Source organism: Mandrillus leucophaeus, unplaced genomic scaffold (genome assembly GCF_000951045.1).
Source record: "Mandrillus leucophaeus isolate KB7577 unplaced genomic scaffold, Mleu.le_1.0 Scaffold204, whole genome shotgun sequence".
In the NCBI taxonomy this organism is placed as follows: domain Eukaryota; kingdom Metazoa; phylum Chordata; class Mammalia; order Primates; family Cercopithecidae; genus Mandrillus; species Mandrillus leucophaeus.
Genome location: NW_012102077.1, coordinates 308,398 through 325,039, shown reverse-complemented (window position 1 = coordinate 325,039; position 16,642 = coordinate 308,398). Strand labels below are relative to the sequence as shown.

Below are 16,642 nucleotides of genomic sequence, written 5' to 3'. Positions count from 1 at the left end.
TTACTTTTGCAGGTCAAGAATTAAATGAAAAAGGATATTAGCAATTCACAAGTTATAACATTTTCTCATAAAATCGATAACATAAATATCTGGTAATTAGTAAACAGGTTAAAAGTCCATTGAATCAAAAATGGAGCCAAAATATTTCCTTGTTTGACTATTTACAATAATTTGAGGGTTCAAAGGTAAATAATAGAGTATATGTAAGTTACAATCTCACAATCAACCATATCATATTGTAAGAACTTTAAGGTATGCCTTAAATATTCAACTTTTTAAAAAATTACTCATGACAAAGTGAAACTTTAAATGCATTTCAGATTTCTAAAATATTTAGTAGAAAAGTAATACACCTATTATATTACCCTGAAATAAATTATCCCATATACATACATTGTTTACTAATGGAGAGGTAACATACACTCCTTGTTTATCCATTAAGTGATGTCGTATCGGTGGATAAACACTGATCACTGGTTTTTCCTGAGGAAATTGTGGAGGAAGCAATCTGGTAGAGCAGATGAAAAACAAAAACAAAGATAACAAAGATATTATAAAGTCAAAATCTTAAAATAAAGCTATTTAAAAGTAAATTAAATTTTCACACTTCGATATGGGTTATTTGTAATAAGTGCTCTTTTATGGTGTTGTCTGAAAATATATATAAGAATAAAATTTGGTAACAAGACTAGTCATTCAACACAGTAAAATCTTCATGTGAAACATGGACATGAATTATAGAATATTCTTCATATCATGCCAATTAGTTGCTTTCAAACACAATGCACCAAGCTACACAAAATCTTAGGTAAAAATTAAATAAGGCATTTTTATCAGGTGAACCATACTAGTCCAGTCTGGCTATTTATTGGACCACAGGTTCTAGCCATACAATTTTCTGTGGTTTTTCTACTTTGAGAATGCTGTCACATCTGGGCGTGGTGGTGCATGCCTGTAGTCCCAGCTACTTGGGAGGCTGAGGCAGGAAAGCCACTTGAGCACAGGAGTTCAAGTCCAGCCTGGGCAACACAGTGAGACCCCATCTTTAAAAAACTAAAGAAGCATTATTTCACTATTTACTGTATTTCTAAAGAGTATGAGGTTAAAATGGAAAGTAGGAGGATTGAAACATTCTAGCTGTCATCAAGACTTGATTCTATAAGGCTCCCTTCTAAACGCCCCAAATGACACATCTCTCCCAAGTTAGAGGTCAATCACATGGTTTCAAGCAAAGAACAGTAAATTTTCAATACAAAAAAAAAAAAAAGCAAAAAATTTAACTTTTTAACTACCCACAAAACCAAGAATATTGAGTGAAATCTTAAAAAGGAGAGTTTACTAGACATGAAACCCTGTTTCCAAATCTCTAAAACTCAAGAATATTTTACTTTGAATTGTCTCTTTGTTCCCCTGTTGGTTCAGAAAACTATTTGTTGGTGGTACTTTTGAAAAGAAAACTGGGTCCTTGTTCGCCTCTCCTGCTTAGCTCTACCTGGGCATTTGATGAGAGATAAAACTACTTCATTTACAAAGCTGAAGATTTTAAAACTAGTTTGGTAAAAAGGGCATTAAATGGCCTTGGGAGTCCAGTTTGTATCTTGACTATGCTACTTACTAACTATGTTTCTGTAATTTGCCCTAATTTGCAGGGCTGCTGTGAGGATTCAAAAAGCTCACATACGCTTGTAATCCCAGTACTTTGGGAAGCCGAGGTGGGCAGATCACGAGGTTAGGAGTTCAAGACCAGCCTGAACAATATGGTAAAACCTCATCTCTACTAAAAATTCAAAAATTAGCCGGGCGTGATGGCACACGCCTGCAATCCCAGCTTCTCCAGAGGCTGAGGCAGGAGAATCGCTTGAATCCGGGAGGCAGAGGTTGCAGTGAGCCAAGATTATGCCACTGAGCTCCAGTCTAGGTGACAGAGGGAGACTCTGTCTCAAAAAAAAAAAAACCTCATAAATATCAAGTTAAAGTAGCAGTTATATACTCATGCTTTAATTCACTCATTCAATTAGTATTTAATAAGGCCTCCTACACACAGGCACTATGTGAGGCAAGGAGAATGTGAAGGTGAGTAAGATAAGGCTCCTGTCTTCAAGTTAGGTGCCTTCTTACGTGGCTCAAACACTTGATCTAGCAGCAGCCACTTAATGCAACCTGAAGTAATCACAATCTTTTCATACTACAGCGCCCCATAGCTGCGTTTAAGGCTAAATTGCTACTTCAGCAATCACTTTGTCCAACTTCTGTAACTTAAGTAAAAATCTCATATTTTTAACTTTTTTTCTTTTTCTTAAAAATGATCAGCAAATCAAATCTAGCTTTGAACTTTCTGGTTGATATAGTGTATCTGTTGCTGAAATTTGGAATATTTTAACTTGTTTCTGATTTAAAGATGAATCTATCTCTAATGGCTTTATATATATAACCCCTTTGTTTTTTATTATCATTTTTCAGCATACCTCCTGCTAAGATTTTAGTGCTAATCAATAAAAACAATTACAGTACTAAGAACTAGTATTGCACATTTCTATTGCATTTCCTCTTTTCTAGTTTCTTTCTTATAGCACTATAACTTATAGTGATAGCTTTCGAATATTTTTATTTCACTGAATTGTGCACTATTTTATAAATTATAGTTACTTGAAATAAGTTCACCTTAAAAACTTATTTCTAATAATTAAGAAACAAAACAATAAAAAACTGTTAACTCCTTTTACATGAAAAAGTAGGATACAATTCTACTCACATATTAATGTTAATTGTCAGGTTGTTTATGGTGAATGGCAATCTGTATTCCACATCTTTCTGTATTTCGGCTATACTGCAGGAGAAAATTTAAAAAAATTTACCCAGAGTCATGAAAACATTATTGTTAAAAACGAATGTTAAGTGCTAGTATCTACTAAAACTACCTTTATTTTTAATCACAGAATCTGGATAGCCAGCATAACTTGTATCTTGAGGGGAAGGAAAATGATCATAGTTAGAAAGGCCCATCAACTAAGCACACAGTAATATTCTGAACCATCCAGGGGGAGGGGGATGATGAGGTAAAGAGGAAAGAAAAAACTCTTCATTAATGCTAGATTCATTTATTATCACTCTATCCAATTTACCATTAGCAGAAGCAATTGTGTGCTCTCTGGTTATTACAGGTCAGGAAGCCATATGGGTTTTAACTGCCACCATCCAGGAACATCGGCAGCTGGGGAAGTCTGGGTCTTAACAGCTTGAACTTAAAAGTCTAGATGAGATGCGTCCTACAATCTTATGACAGAGGATGCTGGCTGCTTTCCAAAAACAAATATCCCCTTTTTTCTAAGTAGAGAAGCCTGATTTTATTCTGGGTAGCAATGTTCTAGTTAGTTCTTATAGCTAGTTGTTGCTATAGACTTAAATCCCAGCCAAAAGAATGTACAGGAAACTTGCAGGGAGAAATTACAGGAAAATATCTTAAAGGGAACAAAATAATAGACAACTAATATGAGCCCATTTTGCCCTTCCTGTCTTCCTTCTACTTCCTCCTTGTATCTAGGAACTAGACTTCTAATAGCCATTCTGTACCATGAGTGACCGTGAGAATTGAAGCCACACACTAAGGAAAGTTAGACAGAAAGAAAGAAGTAGCTTGGGTCCTTGATGAATATGAAATTGTCAAACTATGAATTTCTTTTAAGTGCGAGAAAAATAAACTTTTATCTTGTCTTAGCCACCATTCTTGGGTCTTTGGTATTGGCAGCTAATATAATTCTTGGCTTGTAAGTCCCTGATACTTTAACATTCTACATTTATAATTTTGTTTTATTGTTATTTGCAGGCATACATTATTACAACTATAATACACTAGGCAAGTCTTTTGGGGACTCACTTGAAATTCTAACCAATATTCATGATATTTCCAAGGGGGAAAATGCTAAGTATTATCAATGAGGTGAGGCTGCAGAGGAAGCTTAATACTGAAATGGACATGAAACTTCTTCAAGCATGAATACCCTTCAAAGGCTTAGCGTATGAAAAACAATTTGCCTTTTGTTCTTTTGGATGATTCCTCTAACAACTTTATAAAACCTCTATTTCCCTCCGTTTTTGGTCCTTTGATAAAAACCCAGCCTCTAGGATATATAAATCTTAAGATAGCTTCAAAGATTCAAAAATGTTGGGATGGAGCTACAGAAAAACTGCAGATGTAGATAAGCTTTCCTCTTTGATATCCTAAGGAATGGAGTTATCATTTAGAAGAAACAACTAAGAAAAGACTCAAGTGGATACTCAGTATTAGGACTTGAACAATTTTTCTGGAAGTTTTTCTTTGGGAATTAGATTTGGACTGAAAAGCCTCCTCCCTTGTATGAAAACCACATAATCAATAGAATGGGCTAAGTTTTTTATTCCTCTACATTATTTTAGAACCTGAAGAGGTTATTGCTCAAGGAAATAAATAGTGGTCACAAAAGCATCCACCAGTTCAAAGCCAAGTAGAGCATCTTAGTGATTAAGTGCATTGCCTCTCAAGTCAGGCTTCCTGGGTTCCAATCGTGTCTTTGCCATTTATTTACTGTCAAGGGTAAGTTAAGCCTTTTCTCTCAAATGGGAAAGGGAGATGTTAAAAAAAAAATCTGTCTACCTAAAAGATTTGTTAGATTATGCAAAATAATGCATGTAAATCCCCCAACATAGTACCGGGCAAACAAGTGTTCAATAAATGTTAGCTATTATTAAACAGGCATTTAGAACATGCAAGTTGGTCCCTCTCTAGATTTACAGTGTTAAAATTTTTTGTTTGTTTTTTGACAGAGAGTCTTGCTCTGTTGCCCAGGCTGGAGTGTGGTGGCATGATCTTGGCTCACTGTAATCTGCCTCCTGGGTTCAAGCAATTCTCTTGCCTCAGCATCGTGAGTAGCTGGGACTACAGGTGCATGCCACCACGCCCAGTTATTTTTATATATATATATATATATTTTTTTTTTCTTCAGACAAGGGGTTTTGCCATGCTGGCTAGGCATGGAGTTCGAGGTCTCGAACTCCTGACCTCAAGTGATCCGCCTGCCTTGGCCTTCCATTGAAGTTTTAACTCCTCAGTTTTTTAGATGCTGTTTAGATTTTTACAGAAATTTTTCACTGAAAACATCTTAAAATAAATTTGATTTAAATAATTTTTACTTAAATAATTGGTTAAAAATGTCCAATTCATTTTCTCCAGTTATGTTGACAGTTACTAAAAATTTTTTATGAGTTTTTCTTCACAAACTAGGTATCACAAATAACAGAAGGTAATACTTATAATATTAATGAGAGTTGAACCATCAAATTCCAAAACAAGTTAATCACAGTAATCTAGAAATGCATTTTGATTAGCTGCATTAGATAAAACAACAGATATGTAATTGTTTTACCTAATTAAAACAGGAATAATTCCCTAAATATTCATCACAAATATTATTTTGAATATGTTGCTACTTTAACAACTTTTTAAAAACTTATTCCAAAACATTCATTCTCATTAACGTTATCACCAAAAAACCACTGTTAACATATTGCTGTGTAATCTTCTAAACTTCTTTGTACATTCATAGCCTTATTTAAAATAAAAACATAATTACATGGTCCATCAATTTTATAAGTTACTCTTTTCTCACTCAATTGTGATTATCTTTCCAAATCAGTAAATATTATTTTACAATATCTTTTCTTTTTTTTTTTTTTTGAGACATGGTTTCACCCAGTCATCAGGCTGCAGTGCAATGGTGAGATCTCGGCTCACTGCAACCTCTGCCTCCCAGGTTCAAGAGATTCTCCTGCCTCAGTCTCCCGAGTAGCTGGGACTACAGGTGCGAGCCACCATACCCAGCTAATCTTTGTATTTTTAGTCGAGACGAGGTTTCACCATGTTGGCCAGGATGGTCTCGATCTCTCGACCTCGTGATCCACCCGCCTCGGCCTCCCAAAGTGCTAGGATTACAGGCATGAGCCATCGCACCTGGCCTACAATATCATTTTTAATGGCCGCATAATTTTCTAGTATATGGTCATACTATTATTTAAGCTATTTTCTACTCTTAAATATTTAGCTTGTTTGCAGTTTTTATTCTTATAAACCATGCTTTGATAAACATTCTTAAAGCCATATCTTTATGCTGACAGTGGTACTGTAAATCCACACACACATATATTTTAAAGTAATATTTTAATCACACCACAAGAGAAAATTTAAATGACCTATAAATTAATAATTTCATTTTCTAGTTTCTCTGGGAGAAGAGAATTACTATGGTTTTACCTCAGTGGCTCTGAATTTGTTGGGGCTAAATAAAGCTGTAATAATATATAACTTTGTTAATAAGAATATAGATTAATTGGCATCCTCATTTCTTTGACAGTCCCCCAAATAGAAACAAATAGATCTTAATATGCAATAGAGATTTCAATTTCCAAAATGGTGTCATAGAAGCAAGCTGGCTTCACTTGATGTCACAGAAAACAACAAATACGTAACACTAAGATTAACACCAGCATCCCAGAACTCAAATATGAGGGTCAGTCACTTCTCAGGGCCACAGAGAAGTGAAAAAACTCTGAGCAGATGGTAAGAGAACTGGACTTCCATATCTGTGATGACTCTCCCCATAATCTTCCCAGCACCAAGTATGCGAAAAATTTCCCCTCAACTCGCAGTTTCTACAGCGGAAAAAGTAAGACCGAGGTGGACAATCAGCTTCCCCACCATTTTGGTTCCCTGGCAGGAGACTCATCCCTGCCTCAACTCACTGGAAGCATCATAGGACTGAAGGGAGAAATATTCCTGAGGACAGTCAGGGACAAAGGGGAGAGGCAAGACTACCATCCTCAACCCTGAAAACTGCTCTGTCGGCAGCCAAAGAAAACACCAAATCAGAGTGCCTATTCAGCAGCTCCATGTTGTAGGAGATATGTTCCACAGATCCCCTGGGCAGGAACCCTTTGCCAGCTTTCCCACACTCTTGGGATATCCCCTTTGGGAGCTACCCCATTAGAGATGGGCAGTGCTCCAAGTATTTACTAGAGCCAAGGCAAATCTGGGTTTAAAGTGCCACTGAGAACCAAAAAGGAGGCAGCAACCTAACAGTAAAGAGTCTTTAAGCAAATATATTAAATAAAGCCAAAACAAGTCAGAGAGAGCAGACCAGAATAAACAACTAATTCTTCAAAGTAAATACATAGATGCACATCCACAGGAAACAAGAGCTAAGAGGGAGCCTGACTTCCCTAAGTGGACAAAGCAAAGAACAAATGACTGACCTTAATGAGATAATAATATGTGAGCTCTCTGAAAAAGAATTTAAAATGAGTTTTAAGCAAACTCAGTGATCTTCAAGATAAAACAAAAAATTCAGAAACTTACCAGAGAAATTTAACAAAGAGATTTAAGTAATAATAAAAAATTAAACGAAATGTTGGAACTGAGAAATACATTTGTTGAACTGAAATATATTAGAGGCTCTCCAGGGCAGAATGGATTAGGCAGAAGAATCAGTAAGCCTGAAGACAGGTTATCAGAAAACACACAGAGAAAGAAGAAAAAAGACTGAAAAGAAATGAAGACCACCTACAAAATAGAGAAAACTGCCTCAGAAGACCGAATCTAAAAATTACTGGTATTCAAAAGGAAGTTGAGCCAGAACAATGGGTAGAAAGCTTATTCCAAGAAATAGTCACAGAAAAACTTCCAAAGCTTGAGAAAGACATAAATATCTAGGTACCAGAAGGTCAGATACACTAAACAAATCTGACACAAACAAGCCTACTCCCAGGCATGTAATCATCAACTCTCAATGGTGAAGCACAAAGAGAGAATCCTAAAAGCAGCAAGAGAAAAGAAATAAATAACATAAAAAGCAGCTCTAATTTGTCTGGCAAGAGACTTCTCAATGAAAACCATATAGGCCAGAAGGGAGTGGAACAACATTTTCCAAATGCTGAAAGGAAAAAACAAACGAACAAGCAAACAAAAACTTGCCATCCAAAAATACTGTATCCAGTGAAGTTATCTTTCAACTATGAAGGAGAGTCAAAGTCTTTCCCACACAAACAAAAGCATGGAGAATTCACCCCAAGACCCATCTTATAAGAAATGCTAAAGGGAGTTCATCAGTCTGAAAGAAAAACACATTAACGTGCAAAGAGAAATGTGCATTTGGAGGCATGAAATCCACTCGTAAAATTAAGTACACAGAGAAACCCAGAATTCTCTAATACTGTAATTATGGTGTGCAATCCACTTGTAACTCCAGTATGAGGCCCAAAACACAAATCTATCAAAAACAACAATAGCTACGACAACTTGTTAGGAGACAGATAACATAAAGATCTGTACATTGAGACAATTAAAAGTCAAAATGTTGGGGAGAAGGAGTTAAGGCATAAATAGTTTTTGATTCTATTCTTTTTTTTGTGATCTAAGCTATCGTCTCTTTGAAATAACTTGTTACATATATGTTTTTTATAAGCCTCATAAAAACCACAATGCAAAAACCTATAGTAGATCCACGAAAAATAAAAAAGCAACAAATTAAAACATACTACCAAAGAAAGTCACTTAACTACAAAGGAAGACAGTAAGAAAGGAAGAGGGGAGATTAAAAACAACCAGAAAACAAGCAACAAAATGGAAGAAGTCCTTACATACCAATAATTAACGTAACAGACTAAATTCTCCAATTAAAAGGCATGAAGTGGCTGAATGGATAAAGCAACAAGACCCAAGAATATGTTGCCTACAAGAAAACCCACTTCATATACAAAGATACACGTAGACTGAAAGCGAAGGAGTAGAAAAAGATACTTCATGCAACTGGAAACCAAAAGGAGCAGGAGTAGCTATACTAATATCAAATAAAAGAGACTACAAATCAAAGACCATAAAAAGAATCAAAAGTCACTATACAAAATGATAAAGGGGTCAATTCAGCAAACAGATATAACAATTACAAGTATCTATGCACCCAAAACCAGAGCTCCAAAGTACATAAAGCAATCATTAATGAACCTAAAGAGAAAGATAGATTGCAATACAATAACAATAGGAGACTTTCACCCTACTATGAGTAATGCAAAGATCATCCAGACAGAAAATCAATAAAGAAACACCAAAGTTAAACTTCACGTTGGACCTAATAGGCCTAATTGACATTCACAGAACACTGCACTCACTTGCTGCAGAATATGTTCTTTTCATCAGCACATGGAACATTCTCCAGAACAGAACATATCTTAGGCCACAAAACAAGTCTGAACAAATTCAAAGAAATCAGAAATCATATCAAGTATGTTTTCTGACCACAATGGAATAAATCTAGAAACGAATAACAAGAGGAACTTCAGAAACTACACAACCACATGGAAATTAAACATGCTGCTGAACAACCAATGGGTCGACAAAGAAATTAAGAAGGAAATTTTTAAAATTCTTCAAACAAATGAAAATGCAAATAGAACACACCAAAATATATGGGATAAAGCAAAAGTGGTACAAAGAGGAAAGTTTATATCAATAAATGACTATATCAAAAAAGCAGAAAGACTTCAAATAAACAACCTAACTATGCACTTCAATGAACTAGAGAAGCAAGAACCAAACCTAAAAGAAGAAAAAATATAAATAGCAGAGCAGAAATCAATCAAGTTAAGACTAAAAAGTAATACAAAAGATCAAGAAAATGAAAAGTTGATTATATGAAAAGATAAACAAAATCATCAAGCCTTTAGCTAGATGAACCAAGAGAGAAGACCCAAATAAATGAAGTCAGAATGAAAAAGGAGATGCGACAACTGAGACCACAGAACTATAATCACTAGACACTACTATGAATTATATGCTAAAAAACTGGAAAACCTAAAAGGAAGGAATACACTGCTGGACATACACAACCTGCCAAGATTAAACCATGACAAAATAGAAAACTTCAATAAGCCAATAATAATGAGATTAAAGCTATAACAAAAAGTCTCCCATCAAAGAAAAGCTGAGGACCTGATAGCTTCACTGGTGAATTCTACCAAACATGTAAAGAACTAATAACAATTCTACTCATGCTTCAAAAAAACTGAAGAGGGACTACTTCCAAACTCATTCTACAAGAGCAGCATTACCCAAAGAAACAAGAAAAAAGAAAACTACCGGCCAATATTACAAATTAACATACATGCAAAACTCCTGAACAAAATACTAGCAAATCAAATTCAACAAAACATTAAAAAGATCATTCACCATTATCAGGCGAGATTACTCCAGGAATACAAGGACAGTGCAATATATATGCAAATCAATAAATGTGATCTATCCATTAACAGAACCAAGAACAAAAACCATATAATTGTTTCAACAGTTGATGAAAAAGCACTCGATAAAATCCTTTGTGATTACAACCCTCATCAAACTGGGTATGGAAGGAACATACATCAAAATAATAAAGGCCATATATGACAAACCATAGTTGACATCATAGTGAATGGGGAAAAACTGAAGGCCTTTCCTCTAAGATCTAGAACAAGACAAGCACGCCCACTTTCAAATTTTTATCCAATATAATAGTGGAAGTCCTGGCCAGAGCAGTTAGGCAAGAGACAGAAATAAAAGGAATCTAAAACGGAAAACAGAAGTTAAATTTGCCTTGTTTGCAGATGACATAATGTTTTGATTGGAAAAACCCAAACACTCCACCAAAAAAACAGACAAACAAAAAACCCTGTTAGAACTGATAAACCAATTTAGTAAAGTCACAGGATACAAAATTAATATATAAAAATCAGTGGCATTTACATACGCTAACAATGAACAATCTAAAGAAAAAAGTAATTCTAGTTACAGTAGTTACAAAGAATATAAAATACCTAGGAAACAATTTTACCTAAGAAGTGAAAGATCTAAACAAGGAAAACTATAGAACACTGATGAAAGAAATTGAAGAGAACATGTACAAAAAAAATGGAAAGATATTCCATGCTTGTGGCTGGAGGAATAAGTACTATTAAAACGACAATACTACCCAAAGCAAATTACAGATTTGGTGCAATCCCTAACAAAATACCAATGACATTAATCACAGAAATAGAAACAATCCTAATTTTTAAAAAATTATTTTTTAGGTTATGGGGTACATGTGCAGAATGTGCAGTTTTGTTACATAGGTATACACGTGCCATGGTGGTCTGCTGCACCCATCAACCCGTCACCTACATTAGGTATTTCTCCTAATGCTCTCCCTCCCCTAGACCCCAGGCCCTGGTGTGTGATGTTCCCCTCCCTGTATCCATGTGTTTTCACTGTTCAAAATCCTAATCTTTATATGGACCCATAAAACTCTGAATAGCTGAAGCAACTCTGAGCAAAAAGAACAAGGCTGGAGGCATCACACTACCTGGCTTCAAAATTTACTGCAAAGTTATAGTAACCAAATCACACGGTACTGGCCTAAAAACAAACACATAGACCAATGGAACAAAACAAGGAACCCAAATATAATTTACAGCCAACTCATCTCAACAAAAGCACCAAGAACATACAATGGAGAAAGGATGATGTTTTTGATAAATGGTGCTGGGAAAACCAGGTAACTGTATGCTGAAGAATGAAACTAGACCCTATCTCTTACCATACACAAAATCAAGTAAGAATCGATTAACGACTTATATCTAAGACCTTAAACTATGAAACTGCTAAAAGAAAACATTGACGAAACGCTTCAGGACATTGTTCTAGGCAAATAATTTTTGTGTAAGACCTCAAAAGCACAGGCATCTAAAGCAGAAACAGACAAATGGGATTACATCAAGCTAAAAACCTACAGAGTGAGGCCAAGGCAGGTAGATCACCTGAGGTTCAGAGTTTGAGACCAGCCTGACCAACATGGTGAAACCCTGTCTCTACTAAAAATACAAAATTAGCTGGGCGTGGTGGTGCATGCCTGTAATCCCAGCTACTCAGAAGGTGGAGGCAGGAAAGTCACTTGAACCCGGGAGGCGTAGGCTGTGGTGAGCCTGGGCAACAAAAGCGAACCTCCATTTCAAATAAATAAATAAATAAATAAGTAAATAAAACTTACACAGCAAAGAAACAATCAACAAAGTGAAGAGACAACCCTAAAAATGGGAGAAAACATTTGTAAACTATCCATCTGATGAGGAATTAATAAGCAGAATACATGAGGAGTTCAAACAACTCAAAAGCAGAAAAACAAATAATGTGATTTAAAAATTGGCAAGATCTCAACAAACATTCCTCAAACGCAGCATCCAGGGTGTGGTGGCGTGCGCCTATAAACCCAGTTACGTGCAAGACTGAAGTGGGACTGCTTGAGCCCAGGAGTTCCAGATCAGTCTGGGCAACACAGTGAGACTATCTCCAAAAAAGAAAAAAAAAATCATTTTACCCCAGTTAAAATGGCTTTTACCAAAAAGCCAGGCAATAGCGAATGTTGGCAAGGATATGGAGAAAGAGGAACCTTGATACACTGCTGGTGGGAATGTAAATTAGTACAACTAATTTGGAGTTTGCTATGGAGAACAGTATGGAGGTTCCTCAAAAGACTAACAATATCTCTGCAACTTTAGAATCTTAAAAAAAAAAAAAAAAGAAACTACCATATGATTCAGCAATACTGCTACTGGGTATATTGCCAAAATAAAGAAAAAAAAAAATCAAAGAGATAGCTGAACTCCCATGTTTATTGCAGCACTATTCACAACAGCCAAAATATGTAATAAACTTAAGTACACATCAACAAATGAATTGATAAAGAAAATATGGCATAATACACAACAGAATATTATCCCACCATAAAAAGGGATGAAATCCTGTCACATGCAGCAACATGAGTGGAACTGGAAGTCATTATGTTAGGTGACATAAACCAAACACAAAAAGACAAACATTGCATACGTGAAAGCTAAAAAAGGAGATAGATCCACAAAGAAAGAAAGTAGCCTGATGATTACAGATGCCAGGAAGGGTAAACAGGAGGGGAAATGAAATGAGTGAGTTTAAATATACAGTTGATAAAAGAAATAAGACCTAGTGTTTGTACACCTATCATGTATCAATTTTAAAAGATTTAAAAATGCAATCGAGGCATTAGTTATGGTTAAGCTTCCTTTTACAGAATAAACAGTAATTTATCACTTTGTTCATATCTATACACATACACACATATACATATACACATATATACACATACACACACATATATTTAAGACAAAGTCTCACTCTTGTTGCCCAGGCTGGAGTGCAACGTCGCGATCTCAGCTCACTGCAACCTCCACCTCCTGTCTCAGCCTCTTGAGTAGCTGGGATTACAGGCTCCTGCCACCATGGCTGGCTAATATTTTATTTTTAGTAGAGACAGGGTTTCACCATCTTGGCCAGGCTGGTCTCAAACTCCTGACCTCAGGCGATCCACCCGCCTCAGTCTCCCAAAGTGCTCGGATTATAGGCACTCAGTGAGCTACTGCGTCCAGGCCACTTAGTTTATATTTTGTATAAACTTTGATTTCATAAGACTCAGTTTAATTGAACACCAACCATATATCCAGCACCTTGCAAGGAAATGGAAATACAGAGTGAATATGGGGTGGTTTGTGCTCTGAATGAGCATACAGTGTGACGAGAAACTCAAGCTACTAAAAAGACCAATTCAAGATAATGATGTCATGCATTTCCCTTAGTGTTGGATAACTCAAGTGATGTTTATAGGTGAATCTTGCAAATAAAAGATTCAAGTGCTTAGAATAGATGGAGAACACACAAACATCCTATCTAAATCTCCATGATTTAGATAAAAAAAAAAACAGATTTTTTTGTTTTTAATTATTATGGATACATAATAGTTATACATATTTGTGGGGTACTTGTGATGTTTTGACAGAAGTACAAAACAGATTTTTAAAAAGCAAATCCGAAACAGTGCTGAAAAGCAAAAGCTACCACATACAGATAAATTTTGAGGAAACTGACAAACAAAAAGGATTAAATGTAAGGAACCAAGTGAACATTAAAAAAGAAGAAAAGAAAAAGAAAGTAAACAAGGAAAACAATCACAATCCAAAACATAAGACCAATATAAAGTCTGGAGCAGTTTGAGGGTCCTCTAAGCCCTTGAACCAAGTCAATGCAAACCAAGAGTTTGCAGGGAAGAGGGCAGATCAGGAGCATTTCTCAGAGTAATGAATGAACAGGGTGACATCTGTGGAGCAGCAGGTAGGCTAGGGAAGCAGCCTCTTTTCCTAGCTTGTTCCCAACTTGTTACTGGTAAACAGCAGTAATATTTGCACTCAGATTAACACAGAGATAGCCTCTAAGCTAGACCAGACTCCTCAGGAAGTTACTAGCAACTGACTCCTCAGGAAGCCTCCTTTAACATAAGATAACTATTCCAAGACTCCTCAGGAAGTTACTAACCCCATGGAAGCTATTGACTCCCCAGGAAGCCCCCTTTTCCAGAAGATAACTATCAGCTTGCCCTGCCTAAGGACTCATTCTTATTCTTCATCACCAGAAGCAGACTATGGTAAACAGAGTAAGTATTCACAAACAAGTCAACAGGGAACCTCAAATACAGAAATAAGAATGTCATAAAGGTTTGAATAAAACAAAACCATGCAAACTATGCACCAAATTCAAGAAACTAAAACATAAAAACTCAAGGAAACAGTTAACAGAGCAAAGACGACTGTAAATGTATGTAATTAATATCCTCAGAACAACAAAAGAAAATAGCACTTGCACACACACACATACATACACAGTTAATATAAGAATGAAAAAATTAGAAACTGGAAATTTAAAACAAACAGCTTCAAAAATCGTTCACTGTTATTTGGAAAATCCTTCATACTACAGCTGTCCTTTGGAGAATGCTGATCCACTTTAGCACATTAAAGACTTTGAGAAATTCCAAAATAAATTGCGTTTGTTTTCTAAATCTGTGTGACACGGACCACTTACATTATATATTTTTAATAGAATACTTGATAATGACTGAGATGTACAAAGAGCTATGAAAACACAGAAGAAAGAACCTAACCTAGTGGCAGTGGGGTTTTCTGGAGAAAAATAATATCTGGGTTACATTTAAAAGTGTTAATACTCAGAAAAGTGAATCAGGGAAATAAAGTGTACATTTTAAATGGAGAAACACTATCAGAAAAGCTTCAGATACAGTTCTCTAAAAGTCTCCACAGCCTTTGCCATACATAAAACGTGACTTTGTTTGTTGATATGTTTCCACCAGTCACATCACCATCTTCTGTGACAACCAGGAATCAAGTTAAGGTGGCTGGCCTTTTTTTGACAAGAGTTAGGAAACTACTGAAAGGAGTGACATGGTCAAATTTGAATTTTAGAAAGATGACTCTAGCAGCAACGTGGAAGAAAAGATAGAGGGAACAAGGCTGGAGGCACAGAGAACTGTTAGAACCTCCTGGTAGTAGACATGGAAGACCGAATGGAAATGGAAGAGGGCACAGGTTTTTGGCTTAGGTGAGCAAACAGTAGAAATGGTTTGGAAGGAGTTCAGGTTGGGGGAAGGGGCAGATGTGGCTGATTTAACTAGCAATGGAGAAATGACTGCCTCATCATAACTTTTTTTTAAAGCAGTTACGGACTAATATTTCTAATGAGAAAATTAACTGAAGATAGCACTTGAGCTGTGTGATATTTCTTAAATGGTACCATGTTTTATTGCATCATACGCTCTGCAATTATACCTCTTAATCACTGGTTACAAATAGACAATATAATTTAATGTGTCAAATTAAAGTTTTCACTTAATTACAGGATTGTTTGATACACATCAATTTAAAGTTCACTATATAGAGGTCAAAGTGCATTTACAGAGTCAAAATGTTGATATTTTGTAGATTTCTGTAGCTACAATGGGCTAAGGCATAATAGATGCCTGTAGAATTTTTTATTGCAACAAGTTAATGTTATTTCCTTCCATAAAGAAGTTTTAGTACCAAATAAGTACACGAACTAGGTAATACACATTAAGGAAGGCAGCCGCTTGTAGTCTAACAGGGAGTGAATTGCAAACTAGTGAAATGGGTAGTGGGCAGCACAGCAAAGGAGACAGCTACTCTTCAGCTTGAAGCAAATGTTGCTATGTGGAAACCAATCTCTCCAGATTTTCCATTTTAAAAGAAGAGTTGGAGAGGACAGGGGGTATAGGGGAAATCTTCTGCCTTTTAATTTTGCTGTGAACATAAAACTACAGCAAAAATAACGTCTATTAAATAAAGAAAAATTGGGCTGAGTGTGGCAGCTCATGCCTGTCATCCTAGTACTTTCGGAGGCCAAGCCAGGCAGAGTGATTGAGCCCAGGAGTTTGAGAGACAAGCCTGGGTAACATGGCAAAACCCCATCTCTATCAAAAAAAAAAAAAAAAAAAAATTTATTAGCTGAGCATGATGGTGTGTGCCTGTAGTTCCAGCTACTTGGGAAGCTGAGGTGGGAGGATTGCTGAAATGAGCTCTGACTGTGCCACTGCACTCTAGCCTGGTGACAGAGTGAGACCCTGTATCAAAAAATAAATAAATAAAAAAGGAAATTTGGAAATCTTAATATAAAAATCTCAAATTTTGACTGTTGATAATCCTTTTCAAAAAA

The 16,642-nt window shown here is 35.9% G+C and overlaps 1 protein-coding gene across 2 annotated transcripts in view; it reads right to left on the bottom strand.

Moving 5' to 3' along the window:
- The window catches only part of VPS37A (vacuolar protein sorting 37 homolog A (S. cerevisiae)), a 53,203-nt gene that overhangs the window by 31,263 nt on the left and 5,298 nt on the right, over nucleotides 1–16,642 (bottom strand). The window contains exons 2-3 of one of the 2 annotated variants that reach the window (XM_011979584.1): nucleotides 2,753–2,827; nucleotides 394–508 (exon numbers count right to left, since the gene is read on the bottom strand). In XM_011979584.1, coding sequence (XP_011834974.1) covers nucleotides 394–508; nucleotides 2,753–2,827 — 190 coding nt within the window. The remainder of the gene's footprint in view (nucleotides 1–393; nucleotides 509–2,752; nucleotides 2,828–16,642) is intronic. The other variant, XM_011979585.1, reaches the window with a different exon arrangement.